At 39.6% G+C, this 24,076-nt stretch overlaps 1 protein-coding gene across 3 annotated transcripts in view; it reads left to right on the top strand.

Moving 5' to 3' along the window:
• The window catches only part of TRAPPC9 (trafficking protein particle complex subunit 9), a 451,894-nt gene that overhangs the window by 147,595 nt on the left and 280,223 nt on the right, over nucleotides 1-24,076 (top strand). For all 3 annotated transcript variants that reach the window (XM_084281391.1, XM_084281390.1, XM_084281392.1), the window contains one exon: nucleotides 1,980-2,090. In XM_084281391.1, coding sequence (XP_084137517.1) covers nucleotides 1,980-2,090 — 111 coding nt within the window. The remainder of the gene's footprint in view (nucleotides 1-1,979; nucleotides 2,091-24,076) is intronic.

Below are 24,076 nucleotides of genomic sequence, written 5' to 3'. Positions count from 1 at the left end.
CCCTACACACCTAAAAAGTCTCACGATGATGAATAATTTTCCCTACATAATCTCAGAGTTCCCATTCAGAAATGTTAGTGTTAAGGGGCAGTGTCCTGTTCGGAAGGACTGATGGTTTTATAGATCTTTTACACTTATAGCAATTGTTCTATTTCCAAAACTTCGGTTCTCCTGCCAGAAATACCGCACAGGGCTTGTCTGAGTGCAACTTCAGACAATTGTTTGATTTTTGCTGTGGGGTAAATAAAGAATTCCTTCTGCATTGAACTTTGGAAACCGACTCAACCCTGGCAGTCTCCCTTGCAGGTTTTATCTTAGCATCTCCTCGAGAGGCAGAAGTTTCTTGCGTCTTTACAGGTCTCATCCCACTCTCCCAGCTATGAGGTGGAAGCCAGGCTTCCTTTTCCCTCTTTTTCATGCCCGGCTGGTAACAGGTTAGCTACCGACTCGAATCCTGCCCTTCCAGTCATTTCTTCCTTGCCAGTTGTTAATTAAGTCGGGGAGTTGCTGCTGCGAGCTGGGGCTCCTTATCTGGTCCAAATTCTTGAGTTTTGATGTGTTTGCTTCAGGCACTCAGCCACCTTTGTGCATTCCTCTCTATATGCAGTATTCACCGGTGCTTTACCCCAAAAGAGTGAAAACCCTTAAAATACTAAAAAAGCACAGCACGGTACTGTCTGCTGGCAGCGTTCGCTTGCAATTCAGTGCCTGACTGAATTCAGGGTGAGGGTGTTGGGGTTGTTCAGCCTGGAGAAGAGAAGGCCCCGGGGAGACCTTCCAGTGGTCTTACAGTGCCTAAATGGGGCCTACAGGAGAGCTGGGGAGGGACTCTGTCAGGGGGTGTAGGGATAGGACAAGGGGGAATGGCTTTAAACTAAAAGATGATAGATATAAGGAGGAAATTCTTCACTCAGGGTGGTGAGGCCCTGGCACAGGCTGCCCAGAGAAGCTGTGGGTGCCCCATCCCTGGAGGTGCTCAAGGCCAGGCTGGATGGGGCTTTGGGCAAGCTGGGCTGCTGGGAGGTGTCCCTGCCCATGGCAGGGGGCTGGAATTGGATGGGCTTTAAGGTCCCTTCCAACCCAAACCACTCTGTGATTCATGCAAACTCCCTCTCAAATTAAAGCTGCTGATGGCTTTTACTTCTGACATTCAATACGAGTTATTTTCCCCCACTTATTGATTCTGGTAGCAATTGCATGGGTTGTGATGATCTGTAACCTTTGTACAATGGCTTTACTACTTTATTCTGTAATTCCCAATGGCGAGTCACCTAATTCTGTTATACATGCATTTAAACTTCAAAGTCATTTATAGCTAAAGCTAAATTGTAGTGATGCTTAAGGCTACGATATTTCCCTGTTGTTAATAGCTTCTGAGGAAGTTTTGAATTTGAGTGGTCTGATAAAGCATTATTGGGGCTGTCTGGTTGTATCTGGCATTTTACTGTCTGGTTCTGTTCCTGATTGTTTTTGTTTCATGTGAATTATATTATAATCTTCATTCAGTGCTGCTGATTGTGTTTAGTTTCACAAGGAAGAAAAGTTTATAAATGAGAATAAAAATTTAAGAGTTTCTTTTCTGTATCTTTATTGGTATTATTTCCTAGGCTTACCAGAAACACGGTTGGTATATTCACAGAGAATGCTTCTAGGGAAATTTGGATTTGAAGGATGGTAGCTGGTGAATATAAGAATTTCTGTTAAGCCTGCCTGTGTTTGCCTTTCCTACAAAAGGGACAAAGTTGTCTCTCTTGAAATACTTGGTGTATGGGAGAGAGTGCTTCAGATGCCAAAAAAGAGGTAATTCTAGTAAAAGAGCAAGATACTCATATAGTTGGAGTAGGGTATAAAATATATATATATGTGAATATATGTATATTTATATGCATCTAAATTTTTATGTATACATGCTTATTCTGATATATTCTGATATATAAGTTGCAATATTCCTTTTTTTTTTTTTCCCCCTGTCTGAACAGCACCCGGCAGTGCCATCTCCTTCTAGACGTCTTCAATTCTACAGAGCACGAGTTGACCATTAGTGCTCGGAACAATGAAGATTTAATTCTGCATGCCGGGGAATGTCAGCGGTAAGTCCTTTCAGTATTAAAAGGGCCCTATTTGTAACAATACCATGTATTTCTACCCTCATGATGGTATTTGGGGCCTGTTTTTCCTTTGAACATTGTAGAGTTGGCAAAGAATAAAACAATTAACAAATCAACTGAAAGGTATGCAACCATGAAAAACAAATACAGAATATGTAACAGTACCAGCAATATGCTGACAAAGGGCAAAGTATGACAACTCAAAATAAGGCTGAATTTTGTCAGTGTTTATTTATCAAGGAATGGACAAAAATATCAGTAACATGCAGTTCTTTTTACTTTATCTTATTCAGAAAGAATTTGTTCTTTTCTTTGTCAAAATAGAAGTTAAATACTCACCAAAATGTGAATATTTATTTTGTATCCTGTTTCCCATCATTTCTGTAGTTGGTAAACTGCTTGGAATTCGTTGCTCCCAATTTTTGGGATGGTATAAAACAAACATAAATAGTGCTACAAATAAGGTTATAAAATCATTTTGCATCTCCTTGAATGAACTACTTGTTTTTTCGTATAGGCTAAATAATTGAAGTTTAAATACCCTTAAATTTGTATATTGTAATGCACATAAACCTGTTCCATAAGTCTTTTGAAACAGCCATTTATCAAGGTGGTTTTTGTAGCTCTTTCTTGCAAGGATGGTGAGTTTAATCTTAATGCAAGATATTTTACCATTTTATTCTTGCTTAGAAGTTGCACCAAGTTTTCTGTCACTTCTAAACTCATTTGTTATCTATTTCTTGAATGATAGCACAATTGTTCCTATGTGTTTGTAGCTGTGTATATAACTCCTGTCTTAGAGGGTTAATTTTTATTGGGATGGATCTGCTACAGTAACTTAGGTGGAACATACACTTAGCCTTAAAATTAGCAAACTCTAGCTAAGGACTTTTAATAATCATGAAAAAAAATATAGGGGAAAATAAAAAGTAATTTTCTCTTTTTTTTAGAGCAATGATTCAAGATTGGATGTGTTGCTTAGGGACATGGTTTAGTGGGTGACATTGGTGGTAGGGTGATGGTTGAACCAGATGATCTTGGAGATTTTTTCCAACCTTAATGATTCTGTGTTTCACAGGTGTTTGCTTTTGAACCAAGTGTTTTCAGTCCAGATGCACAATGTTTTTCAACAAGCCCTACTCTTAAATTCTCTTTTTATCAGTTTTTCCCAGCTTCTGACATGGATTTTTTGTTAATATTTGAGTAGTATTTGAAGTGAGGCCATTCAGACAAGTCCAGTTGTTTTTCCCCTTGCTTGTACCTTCTTGATATCTTCCTCATTCCTAATGCTTTCCCCATTCCACTTTTATTTAAATTGTAGTTTTTTCTCCAGCTCTTACTTTGGTCACTCACGGTTCCTTTTGTAATTTACCATCCCTCCATTCATCACCATCATTTTGAAATCTCCTGTCCTGACAAAGTGTAGATAGCAGGAAATTGTTTTCTTCGTTCCTGTTCTCATTGCTCGAGCCTTTCATATTTGCTGCCAACAAACCTACAAAGAAGGATAATGCTGCATCCTGCTCACTGCTCGCCTCTTTGCTTCCCCCTTTGTATGTTTAGAAAGTAAAATAACTTGGAAGCCTTTGTTGTGTTGTTTCTGCTTTCTGTATTATGGAGAGGTCACTGTAGGATGTAAGATTTGCACTCCTGTGCCTAGTGGGAAGGAATTTGCAGGGAATTCTCTTATATTTGCTATTGGAAAGTTCAGCTCTCTCGACCAGTGGAGCCTCCCAGCTGCAAAGCTGTTTCTTCAAGTAGTTGACTGCACATCGTTGATGGAGCTTTGCTGTAAATTAGAAATATTTTCAGTGTAATCAGCGGTCAAACTGAACTTGTTTATCATGGTGATGCGGCATCCAGAAATGAAACCAAAAGAATCTAGCAGGCAGCTCTGGGAGGGAATTGTATCAGGTACGTTCACAAAAAAAGTGTTGCTGGTAGCAGTGATTTTAATTTATTGAAAACCTTAGGTATGGTAATTATTGTGTTTCTTACTTGATTATCAAACCATTAAAATGAAATTTCACGACAACCCTCATTTATGTGTAAATCACTTCATAATTTATGGTAATAGATGTTATCTCGTTATGGGCCCCAGGATATCTCATTTTGTGCAGCATCCCCTGCGTTACCTTTGCATTTCCATTCTGTGCACAGTATGTCTGGCAGTCCGGAATGGCAAACATCAGCAGCAGCACGAGATTCATCAAGGTGATGCTCTGAGTTAGATGAATCCTCTCACATATCTTTGTGGTGGGACACAACGGAGGTTTGAGAGACTTCTATGTAGATGCGACTCCACAGCTGGAGGCCAGAGGTACAACACATTTAGGTGTTGGAGGTTTTGGATGGCTTTGGCCTTGGTGTGAGGACCGTGAGTATTAAGGCTTGAACTGCAGGGGAATAGGGCTGGGCGAGGAGGTGAGAAGTGAAGAACAAACAGCACCTGGGTAAGAACAGGCTGGGAAAAAAGGGACAAAGGCTGCCAGTCACGAAGGAGCTGTAAAGGATCAGGAATGAAATCCAAAAGTTTTTGAGAGCTGTGTTTCTTTCTGAATAGGAAGTACCTCTTGAAGCTGTCAGATAGATGTATCGCTGCTACAGGCCATCATAAATGAGGGCATCCTCGTATTGGTCATTCAAGTAGCAGAGAAATATTATAGCAGCAAAGCTAATAATCAGAAATTAAGAATCGCAAGCCAGGCTCCTTTCTGGGTAGCCAATTCATGCCCTTTAGCAGGGCTGGAGGGCTAAATGAGTGAGCTTTTGGGTAAATATTCACTGAAGTTGAGCAGGACTTTTCTCAGTTTTGATAAGTGAACTTCTATACATATTGACTCAGCTATTTTTATTTTTATTTTTATTTTTATTTTTTATTTTTTTGTTAAATTCTATTGACAATCAGAAAATAAAAGATTTTTATTTCGATTCCCGTCATCATGCAGGATGGTGGTTTTTGTTCATGAAAAATACGGTTATGTACAAAATTCTTTGTGTGCATACTTCCTGAGCATTGGCCATTGACTACTGCTTAGTTAAATACATCGGTTAATCGAGCTGTGAAGTCTGGGAATATCTGATTAGAGCTAGTTCGCTAAATGTGGAGTTTGCAGAAGTGGCATTACTCTGGGAGCTGGTTATCAGACTGGTGTTAAATACTTGCTGTTTTTTTTAGAACTGTTTGTAATAAACGTGGCCTGAGTTATCAGTGTTTCAGTGAAGCTTTCAGTTGAATGGAAGTGTTGTATATTGCTTTTTTGGTAGAGTTACTTAGGAATGTACAGGTGCATTGAAAACTTTTGGACATAATTTAACTTCTCCTTCCAAAGGTTAGGAGAAGTTAAAAATTCTTACCTTTTCTAACCCATCAGTAAGTTCCCTTAATAAATGTATTGTCTATGTGTAAGTAAATCCTGCTTGTTATTGCTCACAGCTGCTAAGTCAATGTTTAATTCGTGCTTTTGATTGTGACAGGGCATGTTGTCTGTATGAGAGATTAATTATGTCTTCCTTATGTCGCTGTTGTAGTTTGTTTTTTTAAGGACAAAGCCACTATGATTAAGGCCTTGCTGTCATCAACTTCACAGCAGTTTCCCCAGCTCTTCACATTAAAAACATGACAAGCTGGAAGTTTTTGAGGATGCTTCAAGCTGATTTTAAAAAATACCAAAGGTTGTAATAACCCAAACATAAAAAAATCACCTCCTGTTTTCAGGGTAATAGTGTTTGTTTCCTTGACAGTTGTTAAATACATAGCTCAGATGCTTAAAGTTTGCCATTTTTATTTTATTTATTTATTTATTTTATTTATTTTTACTAATAGCAAAGAAATATTACTTTGGGTAGGGAAGGGTGATGTGTCTAGCACTGCTCAGATCAATATCAAGGTCCACTTTTAATGTTTATATTTATTTCATAGCACTTATCAAAAACTGGAGACTTTACTTAAAAGATATGCAAAAATGATAGGATGGCAAGTCATAATAATAAAGAAATAAAAAGAAATAAAGGGAATGATCAAGAGAAACTTAAATTTGGATTGCTTTGTGGTTAAAGCACTGAAGAAATCCCTTCTGTGAAAGGAACCTGCTTCTCTGGTAAGGTGTGAGGGGATGGTGGGTGATATCACACGATGACTGTGAGTCCTCCATGGGTGTGTGCTGCAAAAAAAACAACAAATGTGATCGGGGAATATGACTGGCAAATAGAAACATGGAACAGTAGTTGAGAATTACAACGTTTCTGGCCACATGAATATAAGAAAGATGAGATCACATGGTAGAAGATGCAGATAACTGGTCAAAGTGATGTAGACCTAGAATTCGGTTTGATAAGAGCAGTAAAAGTTAAAAGGGTTTATTAATGTGTTGAGTCAAGCTGGGGACAAAGACGGGCTCTCTTTTAAATGTCAAGGGAGGTGAGAACACCAGGAAAAACTTGGCTTTGAGCTATCTATGAATAAAGCTAGAAGTGAAGAGACTTCCAAGCCTCAGACATCAGATCATCAAGCAGTTTTCCTTGCTGAGAAGTAAGAGGCAAAGGACCTGGCTTTGTCGAAGGTGTCCTCAGCTGAATGGCTAAAGACTTGCCTGCAATTGCTGCACCATCCAACAGGAAGACCTTTTCAAGTGCTGTGTCCCTGCAATTGTCGATGAGAAAACATCGACATCTCTTTCTTAGGATCAACATTTGAATTTAGCATTTCTGTGTCTGTCAAAACCGCAATAACTTGGAGCACAGGTAAACCCCTCTTGCCTAGTTGTTACGGAGAGAGCTACCTTTAGGTAGTCTTTCCTTTATTTGTCTACTCCAAGGCTGTTTTCTTCCTTCAGCCCCATCTGAAAACCTCGGTGTATTGCCTTCAGCAACTGGAGGGTGCTGTGCTGGGTAGGCAGCTGTTTCGGTGGTGTGTGACTCCTCGTAAGGTCTTTTTGCTATTCCCACTTTCTCAAAAGTAGGTGTAAGCGATTTGACTGCTTTTCTAAGTCAGCAGCAAACCAGCTGGATCTAGCCTGCATGGCAGTTTTTCTGACATCTTTGAACATTGACTTGACCTTAAGAGACCAAATTTGCACCGTTCCTAATATTTTGTGTACTCAGCTAGGGGAACAGGAGGTTTGTGAGTGTAGGCCAAGTTTGTCTCTGACAGAATTTATTAAGTTTAATAAGATATAACATAAACATGGTTAGATAGGTTGGCCTCTATACAAAATATCACTTAGGTATTGTATGAGTTTTTTATCCTAGTTTTAGATATCTGTAAATTACTCCAAATCTGATATTTATCTTTATTTCTGCCTTAAATCTTAACTAGAGCACTGGCTGTAGGAAACAAGGGTTCAAAAAAAATCTCTCTTGAAAAAAACAATTGATTTCAGAATTCAGATTTAGATTTTTATTTATTTATTGGTAAAGGAGCTTTTTTGTAGGAGAAGCCAGGGTTCTTCCTGTCTTCGTTTCATCAATACTTGGGAAAAAACATTCATTTATTGAAGTTTGTGGATGCTGGACACTTACAGAGGGAAACAGAATTTGGTCCTTAGTAACTAGCAGTCTAAGTGAAGGCATCCAACAAAGTACATGTGTATTAAGAAAAAGAGTGAAGTGCTAGTACTTCTTCATTTATTTTTCATTTTTGTGCAAGATATGTGGGGAGAAGAGAGAGGAATGTAAGAAAATTCATAAATACTTTTTTTGGTAGATAAGAATGGATCAAAAAGCTAAACAGGAAAAAAATACTGCTTCCTGTAAATCAAATTGTGCTTGCTCTTAATTCGCACATATTGGTGCCTATAGGTTTGTGTGGTGGTTTTAGAAAGACCATGTTTCAGCACTGAGGGATGATGGAAAAAAGCGGAATTGAAGGCTGACCATTATGAGCCTTTCACTAGAAATTAGTCCCCTCATTAAATGAAAAACAGCAATATCCACAGGAAGAAATGAATCCATGGAAAAAAATTGGGTTGTCTATTCTTGTCTTTTTTTTTTTTTAGTGGATTTCCTACTTGAAGGAGAAAGGTCAGTAGTGTTAACAAACATGCTTTTTCTACCTAAGTTTGTCACTAATTCTGTGAGACGGAAAGTTAATCAAAATTTCTGTTTTGTCCTGAACCTACTTAGTAGTGAGCACAACTGAGATAGGTCCTTGCTGTCTCTCACCCTATAGTTCCGTGTTGTCACACGTCAAATTTTAATGCACTATTACAGTGAAGTCCAAGTTAGAAACCTAGGTGTGAAAGAAATGATGATAGACAACCATTAAGGTTGCAGGTTCGTAAAAATAAATAAATAAATAAATAAATAAAAATTAAAAAAGTAAGTATTTCTTGTATGCTATTGGGCTGCAGATGTGGATCTTTAGGGCCGACTTCCAGGCTAGCTGTGCTTTGAATGAAGGTTTGAACCTTACGGCCTCCATTGGTCCCTTCCAACCTAAAATATTCTTTGATTTGCAAATCTAGCTGCTCACTGGAAATTTGCTTATTCTTCCCAAAGCCAACAGAATTGTGTTGTTCTCGCCAGGCAAGTGCCCATATAACTTCGTTCCTCTATCACTTTCTCTTGTCCTCTAAAACTTTGTCTTACCAACATTTGGCCTATTCTGTCATTATTATTATTGCTTCCAGACAATTAATCCCTTTCCTTACCCTTTCTTCCCATATTTTTCATCTGGAACAGAAGGCATAGTGCCAGTTTACGTTTAAAGCTCTTGGCCTCCAGACCCATATTACTTTAAGTAGTCTGCTATTGAAAGTAGCGTGCATTTACGTGGTCCTTCTTTGTATATTTGATTACTTCTTATTTTATTTAGAGACTTGTAAATACAGAGGGAAGGGTATCTTGCTGTAGAACCTTTATAGGCTGTAGGTTCAAACTGAAGGGAACTAGTTTTTGTCCATTTCCTAATTAACCATCACCTCTGTTTTTAGGGGAAAAAAACTACCAACACATTTCAGGACATTTTTCTTCTTTCTGCCAGTGGAAAAGTGAGCATTTGGGTGCAGGTACAGCTCTAGGTCACACCTAGCTCTAGGTCACACCGGTATCTCTAGTTAAATTAGATGAATTCAGCCTATAGCACTGCCTGTATTTAGGAGCACTTGCTGTGTTTTGCGGCGGTGGTGACATGGTGACTGCGTTAATGGGATGAAAGAAGATTGTCTTGAATGGCTGCCAGTTAGGCTGGTTTAACAGCCAAAGGATTTATTAAAGTTGCACTTCAGCGTTGCACTGATTTGGCTTTCTGCCTGCTCTCTGATCTTCTGCAAAAGATCACGATGGCGCGGCATTGGCTTCCTGAAGTTGGAAATGAAAATACCCGATTCCTATTAATTTATTTTAGATGATCAAAAGTGTAATTAAAATAGCTGTTTTATGAGTCTTTCCTTCAAAGAGAAAAGTCAATCAGAATTAGTGCCTCGGTAGTTTGAATTTATTCTTCAGTCTTGACATCCATTTCCTTCTTCCTTCATTAGCTGGAGCCACAAGCTAAAACAACAACAATCTGAAGAAGTCTGAAAGATGCTGTGTAAATGCTCTGGTGTATAAAGCCTACTTTTTTTTTTACGATGTTTCCATTTTGCTGTCATAGAGGTGTTTTCAGAACTTTGAAACCGAGTCTTTATTTTCTTTTTAAAATCCTTTTAATGCAATTTTTACCCTTCAGAAAGTTAGACCAATCCTTCCTCACCCCACTGAAAAATACCCAGTGCTTTAGGAAAGATGGCCAAAATAAGAACACGCAAGACAAAGTAGCTGTCATGTTGTATCACGATACTCGCTTATGCTGATACCTCCGCAAGTGAATTTGATTAAATAACAGTAACAAAACCTGATTTCTTGGCTGAGAGTTTCAAATGCATTCATTTTAGGTACTGTCAGCTCCAGTATTAATCTGTCTGCACGATTGCCGTCCCTGGCAGTCACTGGAGAAGCAACATGAAACCTTGGCAGGCAGTGATGTGGTGTGAAGCCCAATATCTTCCCTTATTTTTGTTCATTTAGTCTCTCCCCTCCAGCCACCTTTTTGGTGGCTGGGTCTTCCCAAGGGAGACGTCCCTCTTGGTGGCTCGGTACGCTGTTAAGTCAACAACGTGGCCTTCAAAGCGCATTTGCTAAGTTTTGGAAAATGCCTGCTGCTTCTAATTTGTTTCCTTACAGTTGGAAAGAGCAGTAAAAATAAAGAATTCCGCTCTAGCTTTGGATTTTTAAAGAATAATAGTCAGTTCTCGAATGAAATCGCTAGAGTGGTTTGTCTGTCCCTCAGAAGGAGCGTTACTGAAGGTAGAGTAACCCTAAATCAGAATCCCGTGGTGCTGTCATCTCTGTCCAGTGCTGTAGGTGTGTTTGAAGCCTCCATATCTGCATGTTGAAAATTACTCCTTGTCTTATACAGTGCTTTCGGGCTATGAAAGATGCCAACGTTTTGGAAACACTCCAGGTTTGACATGTTGAGTCGTGAGTACGTACCCTCAGGGAACTTGTAAAGAAGGTTAATTACAGGTTTCTTCCCATTTTTTTTTTTTCTGTGTACATCTGCAGTGGATAAGTGCTGAATTAGAAAAGAGTAAACATGTTTTTAAGCAAGGAAGTTTTAGCTCATAAATCCATTTAAGTTCTGTTAAGGCATTAACAAGCTTGTGGGTAAGGCTGACCTAATTAATGTACCTGTTGGCATGTGACAACGTTCCTCACCAAAGGCTGATGGAGAATCTGAGCTGCTGTGGGGTAAGAAATGAGAGTTATTACTTGGTTAAGAGAAAGGTGACAGAGGAGTGAATAATCATTTTGTTAATTGTAGAAGTAAAGCCATCATTGGAGTCCTTTTGGGATCCATGCTGGGCCCTGTGCTGCTCGGCCTTCCTGGAAACTGAGTGGGAAAAGGAGCGAGCAGGGGGCTAGGAAGTGCCCTGTGAGTAAATCGGGGGCTGTAGAGTGGGAAGCCAGCTGCAAGGAATTACAGAAGGACGAGGTGATCAAATAGCAGACGAAACTCAGAGGTAATAAAATCCAAAGCGATGAACAGGGTGGAATAAGAAGAATCCAACCTTTAAATAGTGAATAGCTTCAAACAGCCCAGATGAGCTCTGGGCTGTCTTTTACCTCTCAGGAACGGGATGTGGATTTTAATACGTACATCTACAAAAACCTCTGCTCAGCATTCAATAGGAGTCGAATGCAAACCAACCATCCTTTTAAATAGACATTATAAATACACATCAGCACGTGGTAGGATGTTTTCACTTCTCTGGGAAATTATTTCCCCTTGAAATTATACTTTTTAAATCCAGAATGCCTTTGTGTTGCACATTAATATTCGGTCACCATTTGGAATAGAAATTTTTCTTGGGGGTTGACAAACAGTGAAATGTACGTTTGTTTTTTTTTTTTGTTTGTTTGTTTCCTTTCTTTTAGTTTATAATCCTGCCAGTTTTAAGAAGCATTATCACATCGTCATATTAAAGTATAAAAGCAGCTTCGTTTCATACTTTGGAAAGATTAAACTTTCTAAAAATCGTAATTCTTTCTGAAAATTGAATTTTACTCTAGGCCAGTTGTTCTTAATTTGAAAAGAAACATGGGTGAAAGCATTCATTGCATCTGTAATTTGACCTTGTTTTCTACACATTCTGCAATATTGTACCGTATTCTGAGACTATATGGTGATGATTGTCTTTTTGAATTTGTTTTCCGTGTTACGTTAATCCTCTAACATGCTTCTGAGATTTAGAAATACAAACCTTTAATATACCTAAATGTTGGGTTTATAAAATAGGAATGTCCAGTCAAAGAGTCTCAACTAACTCTTCATGCTTTTGTTAATCAATACCTCTTTTTATAGTCTTTTCTTTATTCTAACATTTAATACCTCTTTCTGTTCTACTGATACCTCTGCTACTGGCATCTTAATAATTGCTGTTTAATTCTGTTAATAATTAGTTAATAATTTAATAATGGGTGGAAATTACACAGTCCCATGCTTATCTGAGGTTGCTGAGTATATCCACGTGGATTAACCTGGTTGTTTCTTGGGTTGGGACCTTCATCATCCACCCAGCAGAGGAGCACATCTGAGAAAGCTCACTGAAGTTCATGTAACAAGTTCTTTGCCAGACAGCATGGTAGGAAGAGCACAGAGAATTGTTGATGCTATTAGACTTGAGAAAAAAAAAAAAAATAAAGCAAGCTGGCACACATCAGAAATGTAAGAGGAAAAGCAGTGGACAGGCACGAACAGCAACCTTTAACATTTTTTGAATCAGTTGAAAGTATTACAAGTCACGTGACAAAGCTAAAAATTGCAGTTTGGATAAATTCAGGTATGTCTTGAAACTAGCTACACCCAGTACAACAGCATAGAGTTTGACCAGTGGTTTAGTTTGGCCGCATGCCACAATTAAAATACAATTAAAATAATTTTTCCTCTGTGTAAGTCTTCAGGAGCTAATTTGGTTTTGGAAAGAATCTACCAAGTCATCATTTGTAACAAGAATTTTTTTTTCTCTCTAAATTGTTTCAACTTACAGCTTACCAGGTCATCTGTATTTTTTTTTTCTGAAATGTTTATTCTTTATCTATTTTTTTTGCAGTTCCAATTGCAATGTAACTCCACAGAGCACATGGCAGAATAATAATTCTGCTAACAGTTGCTGTGAAGCATGTGTTATAAAATCCTGGCCATGGATGCATCTCAACTAAAATCTTTCCCTTTGATTAATGAGGCCCCAGCATCTCAGCTGATCGCCAAAGTTTCCTTCCAGGTTTACCTCTGTTGTCAGCCTTATCTTTTATATCAAAAAGGTGTTAATGAGTTGTACATCTCCCAGTGAGCTGGCAGAGCTTTAGCAGCTTCAAGGAGGTCTAACACCTGCTAATGCCAGTGCAAAAGCTTGGCAGGGCCACATTTAACCTATTTGAATCCCCAACTGCCTTTGATCTGTTGTACTGTGTTCTTGAGTGCTTAATTTTAGGAGATTTATTACTTAAAAGTTTTAGTATTAAACTCAAAATGTTTAAAATGAAAGCTGCCTGTTTGGGATTGATAAATGATCAAGTACAGTTAGATGATGATAATTATGATGATAATGATAATTCACAGCACTTTCTGAGCTCTTAAAGTCTTTGTTATAGGATTCTTCAGGTTGGGGTGAACGAAACCAAGACTGATCAAGGAGAAACTTCAAATGGTGTAGAGAACAAGGTTTCTGGGAACATACCTGCATTGAGAGTGGGGGTAAGAGCAGCGAAGGACAGTTCATCTAAACCAGCTGTATCCCTGTGATCCTGGCGTGGTTGAAATACCTCTTTCAGCTGGCCCAGGATTTGAGAATGGCAGTATATTAGAACAAGCCTTTCCATCCCATCCTGTAGTTAGTGATGCTAAATCAAGGAGCTGTGGCTGCACACACTTCGTTATTTCTCACGATCCTGAAAAATACACGATTGGGATGATTTGCCATGTTTTAAGGCCCTGATATGAACTGTATTACTCTGTGGGTGTTATAGTGCCATGTTAATGGAGGCTTGTCTTTAAAAAGGGAGTATGTGGTGGCAGTGGCAGTCCACGTTTGTGATGGTTTTTCATACATACCAAAAGTGGAAGTGGACGTCGTGTATAAAATAGAGAAACCTCTGGTTTTAAAGCTGTTCACACCGAATCCTTGTTTGTGTGCATTTGGGGAAAATATCAAAGCTACATCTGAAATAATTTCCAACTATATTCTGTAAAAATAACAGATGAACACTGTTATCAAAACAGGCAGTTCTTAATGAATGTATATCTTAATTTCACAATGTCTGTCTCTTGCAGACCATGAAACTATATTTTTTAACTGTAAGGCCTGTGACCGTATCTTTGGGGTACCTGAGCGAAGCGTTTCATGTCTTGCAGCTTTGTGCACGTTGGGAGCGAAGTTAATTTTGCCGAAAGTAGGCAAAATGTGGGTTACGGCCGCAAACACGATCTGTTCAGTTTGAATAAAGCTTACATCGAGGTCTGAACAGTTCAGTGACTGGAGGAGTGGCAAGAGAATACAAAATTAGAAAATTACACATAATAAAGCTACTTGAGTAGTAGTTTATTTTCCTGCTGCTCTTTGAAGAAAAGGGGGCAGGGAGGAAAACAGGATCTTTAAATAGCCTGCCAGGCTGCTGCTGCATCTCGTTCCTTGTGTGACAGATACTGCATTTCTCATTAATGGTACCTTGCAAGTGCCTCTGGTTGCCATAGGAACTATCTCTGAGCCCTATACATTAAATTTATCCTGACAAAGGTTATTGTGGCACTTCTTACTAATTGGCTTTTTTTTTTTTTCCTGCTATTTTTAACTTGTCGCCTCCCCGTGTGTTTCAGTTACACATCCTAAACGGAGTGAATGGGCAGAGGGGCTGCAGGTGAGGAAACGCTGGGCAGGGCAGGGCTAATTGGCAGCCAAACTCTGGGTTTTGGTCTTCAGTGCTTGGTCAGAAAACTCTAAATCACAACTTGCAGTGGGAAATCAAACGTTATCTGTTTTGTCCTTCAAACATTTTGATGTAAAATAATTTAGGTGCTCTTGAAACATAGTTTTAGTTCACGCAGGCTGCTAATACTGTTTATCACCAAATATTAGTCATGTTGTTTATTACCAGCTATTACTACCAGCAGAAATATCAGGAAGTAAGCCATATCCTGAAGAGCTGAAAAGCTAATTTAAAGTAAGACTCCAATAAACAGAAGATAGCCCAATGAGAGGAATGAGCCTTGTGCTATTTTGGCACCTGGGACAGGTCCTGTATTAGTACGAACGCAGTTACCTGGCGTATGCTGGTACAGCAGGTTGAATTAAAAGTTATACATAGACTGATGATATCATTGTTTAATTTCCTGTACATGTTTTAGGAGACTGCTGCTACAACATTTTCAATGGATAAGCACTCTCAAATTTAATTGCGTGATTGACTTCAGTTACATTTTCCAGGCTCGGCATTGAGGCAGCAAAGCAGTGACGTGATGAGCAGTCCCACAGTATGCATTTAACGGGTACGGAGCATCAGAGAAGAGAAGCTGTAGGTAAAATAGGGGGGCTGTCAAGCACCGTGACTTTTTACAGTGTGGAAAGAATAGTCCGATTCTGCTGCTCAGCAAGAAATGTGATTACAGCTGTGATAAGACACAAAAACGTGGCCATAAAGAAGACAACATGACAGGAGTCGAACACACTGTGCCATTAGAGGAAGGGAAGGGAGGGGCAGAGGAATCCAAACCTTGCAGTAAGGTGAAGGAGACGGATGCACATTCAGCCCATTTCTACACTCAACCAATTTCTGGGGCAGAGTTCACCCAGAGGTGCAGGCAGCAGTCATTTCACTGCCTGCTTTCTTTCTGGCCGTATGAGAAAGTAAAAGGTGCTTAAAGCCGCCCAGCCTTTAAACACTGAACTTCCTGGTGTTTCAATACTGATTGTAGACCAGAATTTAAGGTTAGGGCACAGCAAACTTAAAAAGAGAAATGTGGAAGTTAGAAATGTTTGTTTATAGTTGATTCCTGCTGAAACATGAAGAGTAGTGCATTTAATTGCCTCGAAGCCCAGAAATATGTCCAGTTTTTAGAAACTTTAGAGCTTTTTAGAAAGTTTTCTTTCCATGCTTTGTCAGAATGAATTTACAAGGACTACAAATTCATCTCTGGGAATGGGAATTTGCTACAAGAGCTAGTAAAGTCCCCGTGGAAATCTGAAGGAAATGAAAGGACGTTTGGGAATTATATACCTCATCAAGGGCTATGCAGGGGTATGTTTCAGTCAGTATTGGTTTTTGTGATGTATAACTTTGACCAGAAGCTTCTTGTTCCATATAAAAACAAAATGCAAAGCTCTAGAAGATTGGCATTGACTTTCAGGTTTTTTTTTTTAGTTTTCCTCCTTCAGATTGAAAGAGAAGGTGGAAAGCAAACCTCATTCTCCTCCGTATTTGGTGCTACAGTTCCTAACACTGTTGAACTTTCTAGATTTTCCTTTGTTCTTTGCTGGGTATGAGGGAACAGACCTCAGAACTGATATTTGCTCGCTTTCGGAAACTTCAGTTGCTCAATGTAACAGGTAGTGAACTGGAGTAACGAAGTCTGTCTCGCATGTTTTTTTTTTAAATCCATATGCTAAAGTACGTTACAAAAGAGGTGTGTGTTGTGATTTGGGGCCTGAGAGACTGAGTAGTAAGCGTTTCTCTGGCTGTCACTCTGCAGGAAAGTGCCAAGAGCAGAAACACAATCTGCCTCTCCGGGTTTGCCGTAGCCGTCGCTTTTCAGTGCTGAAGTGCCCTGGCAGCAGATGAGCATCTGATACGTCCCTTTTTATCAGATACGTAACTTTTTATATGAAATACGTCAGCAATGGTGGGCTGTAATGTAAATTATGATTTACAGTCACGTAGAAAATTACAGCAGTGGTAGAGACATTTTTTTTCCCCCTGTCCCGTGGTCAGCCCTGAAAATGCCAGAGCCCTGCTGGAAATCTAAAATTAAATACGGAGGGAAGAAAACAGCGTTCAAATGCTGTTATAATGTCTCAAGATTTTGAGGCATTTAAACCTAAATTTTATGTAGCAAATTACATTCATTTGCTGCGTAATTGAATTTCTAGCTGAACACCTACTGAAGAGTTTTTCTTCCCGTGTTGACTTCTCTATTGTGTTGACCATTAACCATAATTGTTGTTCCATCTCTTCTCGGGTCTACCCAGCAATTTTATATCTTTGTGTTGTTTATAAATTCATTGACAATGGGCTGTCTTTTTCCTAAGCGTGTGTTCTCCCCGGCACAAAGTGATTCTCATCAGTAATTAAGACTTACACTTGCTGCTGCAGGAATTACAAAAGATTAAGGAATAATACAGAATTATGCAATAAGAAGAAAAATACTAATTTAAGTTGCAGCAGTGCATGTGTTCTCAGATCTTTCACTTCGGCATAGCAAATATATCTAATACAGCACAGATTTTTCGTTATTCCAGGGGGGACTATAAAATACATTTCTGATTCTGTGGTAGAATATTTTATTTAATTTTGAATCATAGAATCACAGAATGGTTTGGGTAGGAAGGGACCTTAAAAATCATCTATTTCCAACCCCCTGCCATGGGCAGGGACACCTCGCACCAGCCCAGGTTGCCCAAAGCCCCATCCAGCCTGGCCTCGAGCACCTCCAGGGATGGGGCATCCACAGCTTCTCTTTTTCTTCTTCATAAAATACTCTTTCATCCTAAGATCACAGTCAGTGACTCGTGGAATTCTACAGAAAAGAAGGAAATGAGAGAAACAAAAAATTATCTGTAGTAGTAGTCTAGAATCTGGACTGGTTCCAGGTAGGTGACACAATTTTGGAAGTACTGCTCTTTTCTTGACCAAGGAGATGCTGGAGTACCTTAACCAGTGTACATACAAAACAGTCTTGGAGTTGGATGTAGGGGGAGAGATGTTTAGCAAAATTTCTTTGTGGTACCACAACAGAAGACCTGGGCTAGAGTGGAAACCTCATGGGACTACTTTTTACTAGAACATGGACCAAACTTTTGACAAGCTGAGGTGCTGAAGGTGGTGAAGAAAAGTCTAAGGTAACAGCGAGTTTCAGTGGAGGTTACTCATTTACCTGATTTTTAAAGGATTTTAAGTTCTAAAGAATTTAATTAAGTGTACTTATTTTTTTTCAAAATCTGCCTTGCAGAGTGTATTAAGTCTAAGTTCCAGATAACTAAGTGGACTTAGAAGCTGAGTGGATTACTCATGCAGTTAACACATTTCTCTGCCTTCTTGCCATCTGAATCCAATTTATGAGTGATTCACCATAAGAGGTTTGTGACAGCTCATGGAGGGTAATGGTCCAATAAAATCTGCCACCAAAAATAATTTGTTTGAAGTGACGTTAAATTTTATCTTCATGCATTAAAATATAAATCACAATCTCATGGCAGCTTGAGCCCTTCAATTTTTTTTTCTTTGTATTATTAGTGACAATAGAAATGGCTCAAATAACCAGGAAATTCATTTCAGACCATTTTGGTTGGGATGCAATTGCTCCATCAAAAATTGTAATGAAATACGTGTTCATGGAATCACAGGATCCTTTAGGTTGTGAGGGATCTCTTGAAGGGATCTCCAACCCTCCTGGAGTCCCACCCTGTTCCAGGAAGGCCACCAAGTGCCTCAAACAAGTGCCCAGGATCGTGTCGAGTTGGGTTTTGAATATCTTTGAGGATGGAGATTGTATGACCTCCCTGGTTAACCTGTCCCAGTGCTTGGCCATCCTCAAAATGGGAGATGAAAAAAAAGAAAAAAAAGATGTTTTCTCATGTTCAGATGGAATTTCATGTTTTTTAATGTGTCCAGTGCCTCGTCCTGTTACTGGGCACTAGTTGGAGGAGTCTGCCTTCCTCATCTTTTCGTTTTATCATGTATTTATCCATGTTCATGAAATCCTACCTGAGCCTTCTCTTCTCCAGGCAGAAATTCCAGCTCCCTCAGCCTTTCCTTCATCCGAATGATGCTTCAGTCCCCTAAAAGTCCAGCTCTGTGCTGGACTTACTCCAGTAAGTTCATATCTTTCTTGTACTGGGGAGCCCAGCAGCAGACCCAGTGCTGCAGATCCTTCTCAGCAGTGTTGAGTAGAGGGGAACGATCACATCCTTCGACCAGGAGTTTGCACGGAGTTTGGGCTCATTTTCTATACAATTTTGTTAGGCCACTGGGGAGACAGCTCCCGTGACATACTGTGTGCTGTGGCCTCTCCAAAGCACCTAAGTGGTGGCGAGGCAATTCCCAAATCTGGGCACCTCCAAAACACTTTACAAGAACCAAGACTCAAGACTTAAATTAGATCTGATTATTTTACTAAGAATTACCTAAATCCTGTAAAAGATAAGTAACTTTTTGTGCAGTGAAGCAACACACATGATTTAAACACTATGATTTTCTTTTTATCATCAGAATCTGGAATCTAGGGGTTATAGTGAGGATTAGTGCTCTGCCTGACCTTGTCAAACTCTCTTCTTAAATTTGCAATTTGCTTTTACATTGAAATGTTGTTGATGCAATTTTTTTTTTCCTGTTTTGTCACTACTAAGTTTTGAATTCACCAGTAAGTTGTGAAACACAAGTCTCAAAAACTGATTTAATTCTTAAAAGTCCTGTCAAAGTCCTGGATGCTGGAGTGGGATGGTTCCTCGCACAACACCAGGCAAGCAGCTGATGAGTGAGATGTGTGAGATTCTGAAATCCTCCCTTAACTGGCCATGGTCTGGGAAATATTGGTAGATTTTTTTTTTTTTCCTTCAGAAAGTAGAAGAATATTTCCAGTTTTATATTCAGTTTCTTTAAGCTGTTCTCCTTCATCACTTTTAAAGATGGCTTTGCTGGCTGTGCTGATGGGATATGAAATCCAGCCACTCTTCCTGCCCAGATCCAGAAAATCGGGATTTCCTTTGCTTTTATCACGGCATTCATCTTAGTCATGGGTCTTCTTCATGCTAGCAAAGACACTGTACTGTTTTGAATCATCTAATGGGAAATTTTCATTGTGGTCAGGTTTTCTCAAAATTTGTATTGGCAGCTCGTGCAATTCTCCTTAATCCATTCTGTTCAGATCTGACCTGTCAGAGATTTGTACCTCACTGATTTGCAGATAATATGTGTATCATGGGAAGTATGCTGGAAAATCACAGAATGGTTTGGGTAGGAAGGGACCTTAAAAACCATCTAATTCCAACCCCCTGCCATTGGCAGGGACACCTCCCACCAGCCCAGGTTGCCCAAAGCCCCATCCAGCCTGGGCTTGAGCACCTCCAGGGATGGGGCACCCACAGCTACTCTGGGCAGCCTGTGCCAGGGCCTCACCACCCTCTGAGTAAAGAATCTCTTCCTTATATCTAATCTAAACCTACCCCTTTTTAGTTTAAAGCCATTCCCCCTTGTCCTATCGCTGCACCCCCTAACAAAGAGTCCCTCCCCAGCTCTCCTGTAGGCCCCCTTTAGGCACTGGCAGGCTGCTGTAAGGTCTCCCCGGGGCCTTCTCTTCTCCAGGCTGAACAACCCCAACCCCCTCAGCCTGTCCTGAAAAAATCAGAAGTTAGTTGTTCAGCTCAGATTTTTTTTTTTTTTTTTAATGCTATACGGTAATCAGAAACTAATTAGAGGTTCGTAACCGAGAGCTTAATTTATTAAGTGTGGATACATTCGTAATTTTCAGATAGTGGCTGTGTTTGCGATTGATGTATGATCTGTGAGATTAAAAGTTATTAGGGTTTAAACTCTTTAAAGTCTAAGAGAATTCCCTGCCTCAGCACTGTTAAAATTTGGTTTGGATTTAAATTGTTTTGTACCCTCTTCGCAGGAAAAATATTTTGCTTGGTTTTGCTGAAGAAAAATTACAAATAGCTTGTGTCCATCTGCTCATGCATGAAGAGTGAATAGATGCTGATCAAGAGTAGAATACATGGATCTAAAAGAAATTAATAGGGTTTCAAAAATGCCTTGTTTCCTGGAAGGTATTTGTGTTGCTTCCAAATTACAGCTAAGTCCGAAGGTCTGGATACTAGAGGAAATGAGAACATTGGAGGTGTATTTCCCTTTAGTGGTGGTAAAATAATACTTAAACATTACACAGTACCAGAGTGATCAATTCTGCATATCCATTCTGAAGCAGAGGCACCTGTTCAACTAATTTGCTTTATTTCAGCCCTACATACGGTCTGAAAATGAGTCCATCCATGTTCTAGATCATAGGCAATGGCAAGAGTTTCCCAGTTGTGCGTAGCTGATCTGCGTATATCAGTATATAAAGGGGTTGGTTGGCTGCTTTTCCAACAGGAGGCAACCCTGCTTTTCTTCCACATCTATCAAGATAAGGATCCTGATAATTAATGTTTTCCAGATGTGAATTCGTGACAACCTCAGCACATTTCAGCCATGCGTGGCATTGTGTGAGGGTCTCTGAGTAGGTCACACTTTTGATTTTCTTGGAAGATTGAACTCTATACATCATAAGTTCATCATAGGAGTATGTGTGTAAAGGTTTTACAGCTGTTTGTTACAAATACCTGAGTAGTTACAGCAGTGTCACTAGCATGTTATTAAACCTGCTGGCTTAAACTCATTAAATATGTTTAAACCCATTAAATATGCTTAAACCCATTCAATTTGTTTCAGGTTACAGCATTAGAGGTGAGACCCTGATGCCTTGCCCAATCTCTACAATATAACACAGGTTTTCCTTATACAGCCTTTACTAAGATACATTTGACTTGAGGGAACAAGAAGCAGCTTTTAATATTTTAAAATCTTAATATTTAATTTTCTTTGTGAGTTTAAAAATAGTTTTTGCTTGATTTGGAACCCCTTGGTTATTTTAAGACCATTCAGATGGAGAGGTAGAAACTGCATGACATCTGATGAATTAATTAAATGAATTTCAGACATTAAGACATAGTAGAAATAAAACTTCCTTGCACTTTATCCTTACTTGGATGTGGAGTTGTGTGGAAAGGTTCATAAGCAAAATGGTAGAAACTGTAGGAATTATTCCAGGGACATGGGATTCTCTTCTTAACATTAGAAAATTGAGCCCAACCAGGTACTCTCCGTAGTACTTACGTTAAAATGATGGCACATATAATGAAAAGTAAGAGGGAAGAAGATAAAATGTAATTTTTGTCAACTCTTAGCTGTGTGAGATCCCTCCAATGCCAGTGTGCTTGGGGAGCTTTAGGAATGTAATGTGTGCTGACATCTCCCTTTGTGTTCAGAAGAGGACGAGGTTCTGCAGTCCGGATCTCCGTGCTGTCTTCTGGTGAAAAATCCAGCCTTGGCACCTCTTCTCACAGAAATGACCAGGTCAGGTCCAATTAAATGCTGGTTTAGCCAATATCCTGTGTCTAACCGAAGCCAGCAGGAAAATGCCTCAATAGCATTTATAGGAACACAGTGCATGCACTGAATCTGCAAAAAAGTTGAAGCTTTCCATTACCAGATGTTACCCTGCTGAGCTAGTTGAACAGTTAGACTGAAGCATGTTTAGCTTTGATTTAGGCTCCCAAAACTTCTCGGTAAATGGCAAACCTACCAAGGGTTCAACGATGCCTTACAGACCCCATGTGGGCTGCCTGTGGCATGTCGTCATTTCTCTTTTTAAGTACTATCAACAACACTAATGCAGTGAAAAAGCACAGAGTTACAGTTCTGTGGTTGAAAATTCACTGCATTAAAACTAACAGTGAATCAGGTATGTTTCTCTGAACCTATACTGCAAAACATGCTGAGAGCTGCTCACTTGCAAATTCATCATTTTCCACACCTGGTTCAGGTCATACGAAGCAAACCTATTCACATTTAAGTTTAGTGTCTAATATATTTACCCGGATCCAATGATTTAACACAAAAATAATCATTACAGGGTTTTAAAATCATTTGAAGTAAATAATATATGTTATGACAGTATTCTGCTGCTGTTTTCAGATTGTTTAAAGCACCATTATGCATATTTCAGTGCACTTTTTTTTTTTGTTTTTGCTTGCTTTAATTCAGAAACGCCTAAAAAATTTCTGAACCCATATTTGTTATGTTACTGTTGATAACAAACTTGTAAAGGTTTGAATGATGTGCAGAACATGCTGATGGAGCAAATGGTAGAAACTAGGAGAAACGATACTTTCAGAAGCAGTTTTAGAGAAGAGCAGCAACATGCACAAGCTACAAAAGCGGTGATGTGCTCAGCCCAAGTTCTCTGGAGCCTCGGCTGTCACCCAACTGCTTTTGTACCAGCCAGGTAGGCGAAGCTGTAGAGAACTGCCTTTGGCTAGCAGGTGAGTAACGACCTATTTTAAGAAGTCCTAAGCAGACGGTGTCACCTCTGGGGTATTGTATCTGGGTGATAAATCAAAACCAATTTTTCAGCCCAGTAAAAAGTTGGGATTGAGCAAGTGATCCAGATCCAGAAGGGTGTTCAGGGCTGCTGGGCCCGATGTGTAGAAAATCAGAGATCCAACATCGTCTGCAGGTGTAGGAACTGGGGGTGAGCATGGCCAGAAGTGGAGATGAAGGCAGGAGCCCGGGACTTCACGCTGGAGGTTTGTGGCAAGAGCAAGAGCAGAGTTTGGCTAGGTTGGGTCAGAAGTAGAAACTGGAACTGGGGCAAACAAACCAGGCAAAAGCATGACAAAAAAAACCACAAAGATGCCACAAATTGGGCATTTTCTAATAGGAATTGAGCCCGGTTCTCTTGATTGCAATGTAAATAAAAAGGACCAAGGGTCAGCTGGGTCAAACACAGCACAAGTATGATAGACGCTAATGATGTGGCCATACAGATTTGATCTTGATGAGATATTTGTAATCCTTGTTAAGACTGTGAAATGGAGGAAGCAGGATTTAGGATGGAGAGCATCAAAAACTGATCAAAAGAAATGAATTTGAAACAGTAAGTTTAGATAACATTCAGTGATTTCAGACCTAAGCGTAGAGGTTGTGTTTGAGGACAGAGAATATAAAAAGAAAGGATTTCTCAGGCTGCAAAAAATGCATTGTAAGGAAAGAATGTAATAAACTAGAGAGAAAAACAAGAGAAAGAAGGAAAAGAAGTTGAGAAGGTGGGAAAAGGATATGGAATAGGAAAGTTAGTGCTGGTGGAACAGCTAGAAGGTATCGGAGGAGTGGAGGATTCAGGAAAGAAGAATTAATCTTTGCGTATAAAAACCCCAGACTCTTATTTCATATGGTGTGTTGGTAAGGAAGAGAACCAAGAGGAGAATTACGCTCATCGCCTCTCCAGTTCTCAGTAGTAAACCCGGTCTCTCCTGGCTGCAGATGCCCCTCTGACACCCAGCCTTTGTCTGTGCAGGTTGTGTTTGTCTGCTTCCTTAGACGCTGAGTTCCTCGGGGTAAGTCTGAGTCATCTTCGAGACCTTGGTCTGCTAAAGCAATAAACCAACTCTCTTGTCTATAAA

The sequence above is a fragment of the Netta rufina genome (assembly GCF_964035555.1).
Source record: "Netta rufina genome assembly, chromosome: 2".
In the NCBI taxonomy this organism is placed as follows: domain Eukaryota; kingdom Metazoa; phylum Chordata; class Aves; order Anseriformes; family Anatidae; genus Netta; species Netta rufina.
Note: the sequence above shows the minus strand (reverse complement) of the source record. Positions and strands in the feature narration are given on the sequence as shown.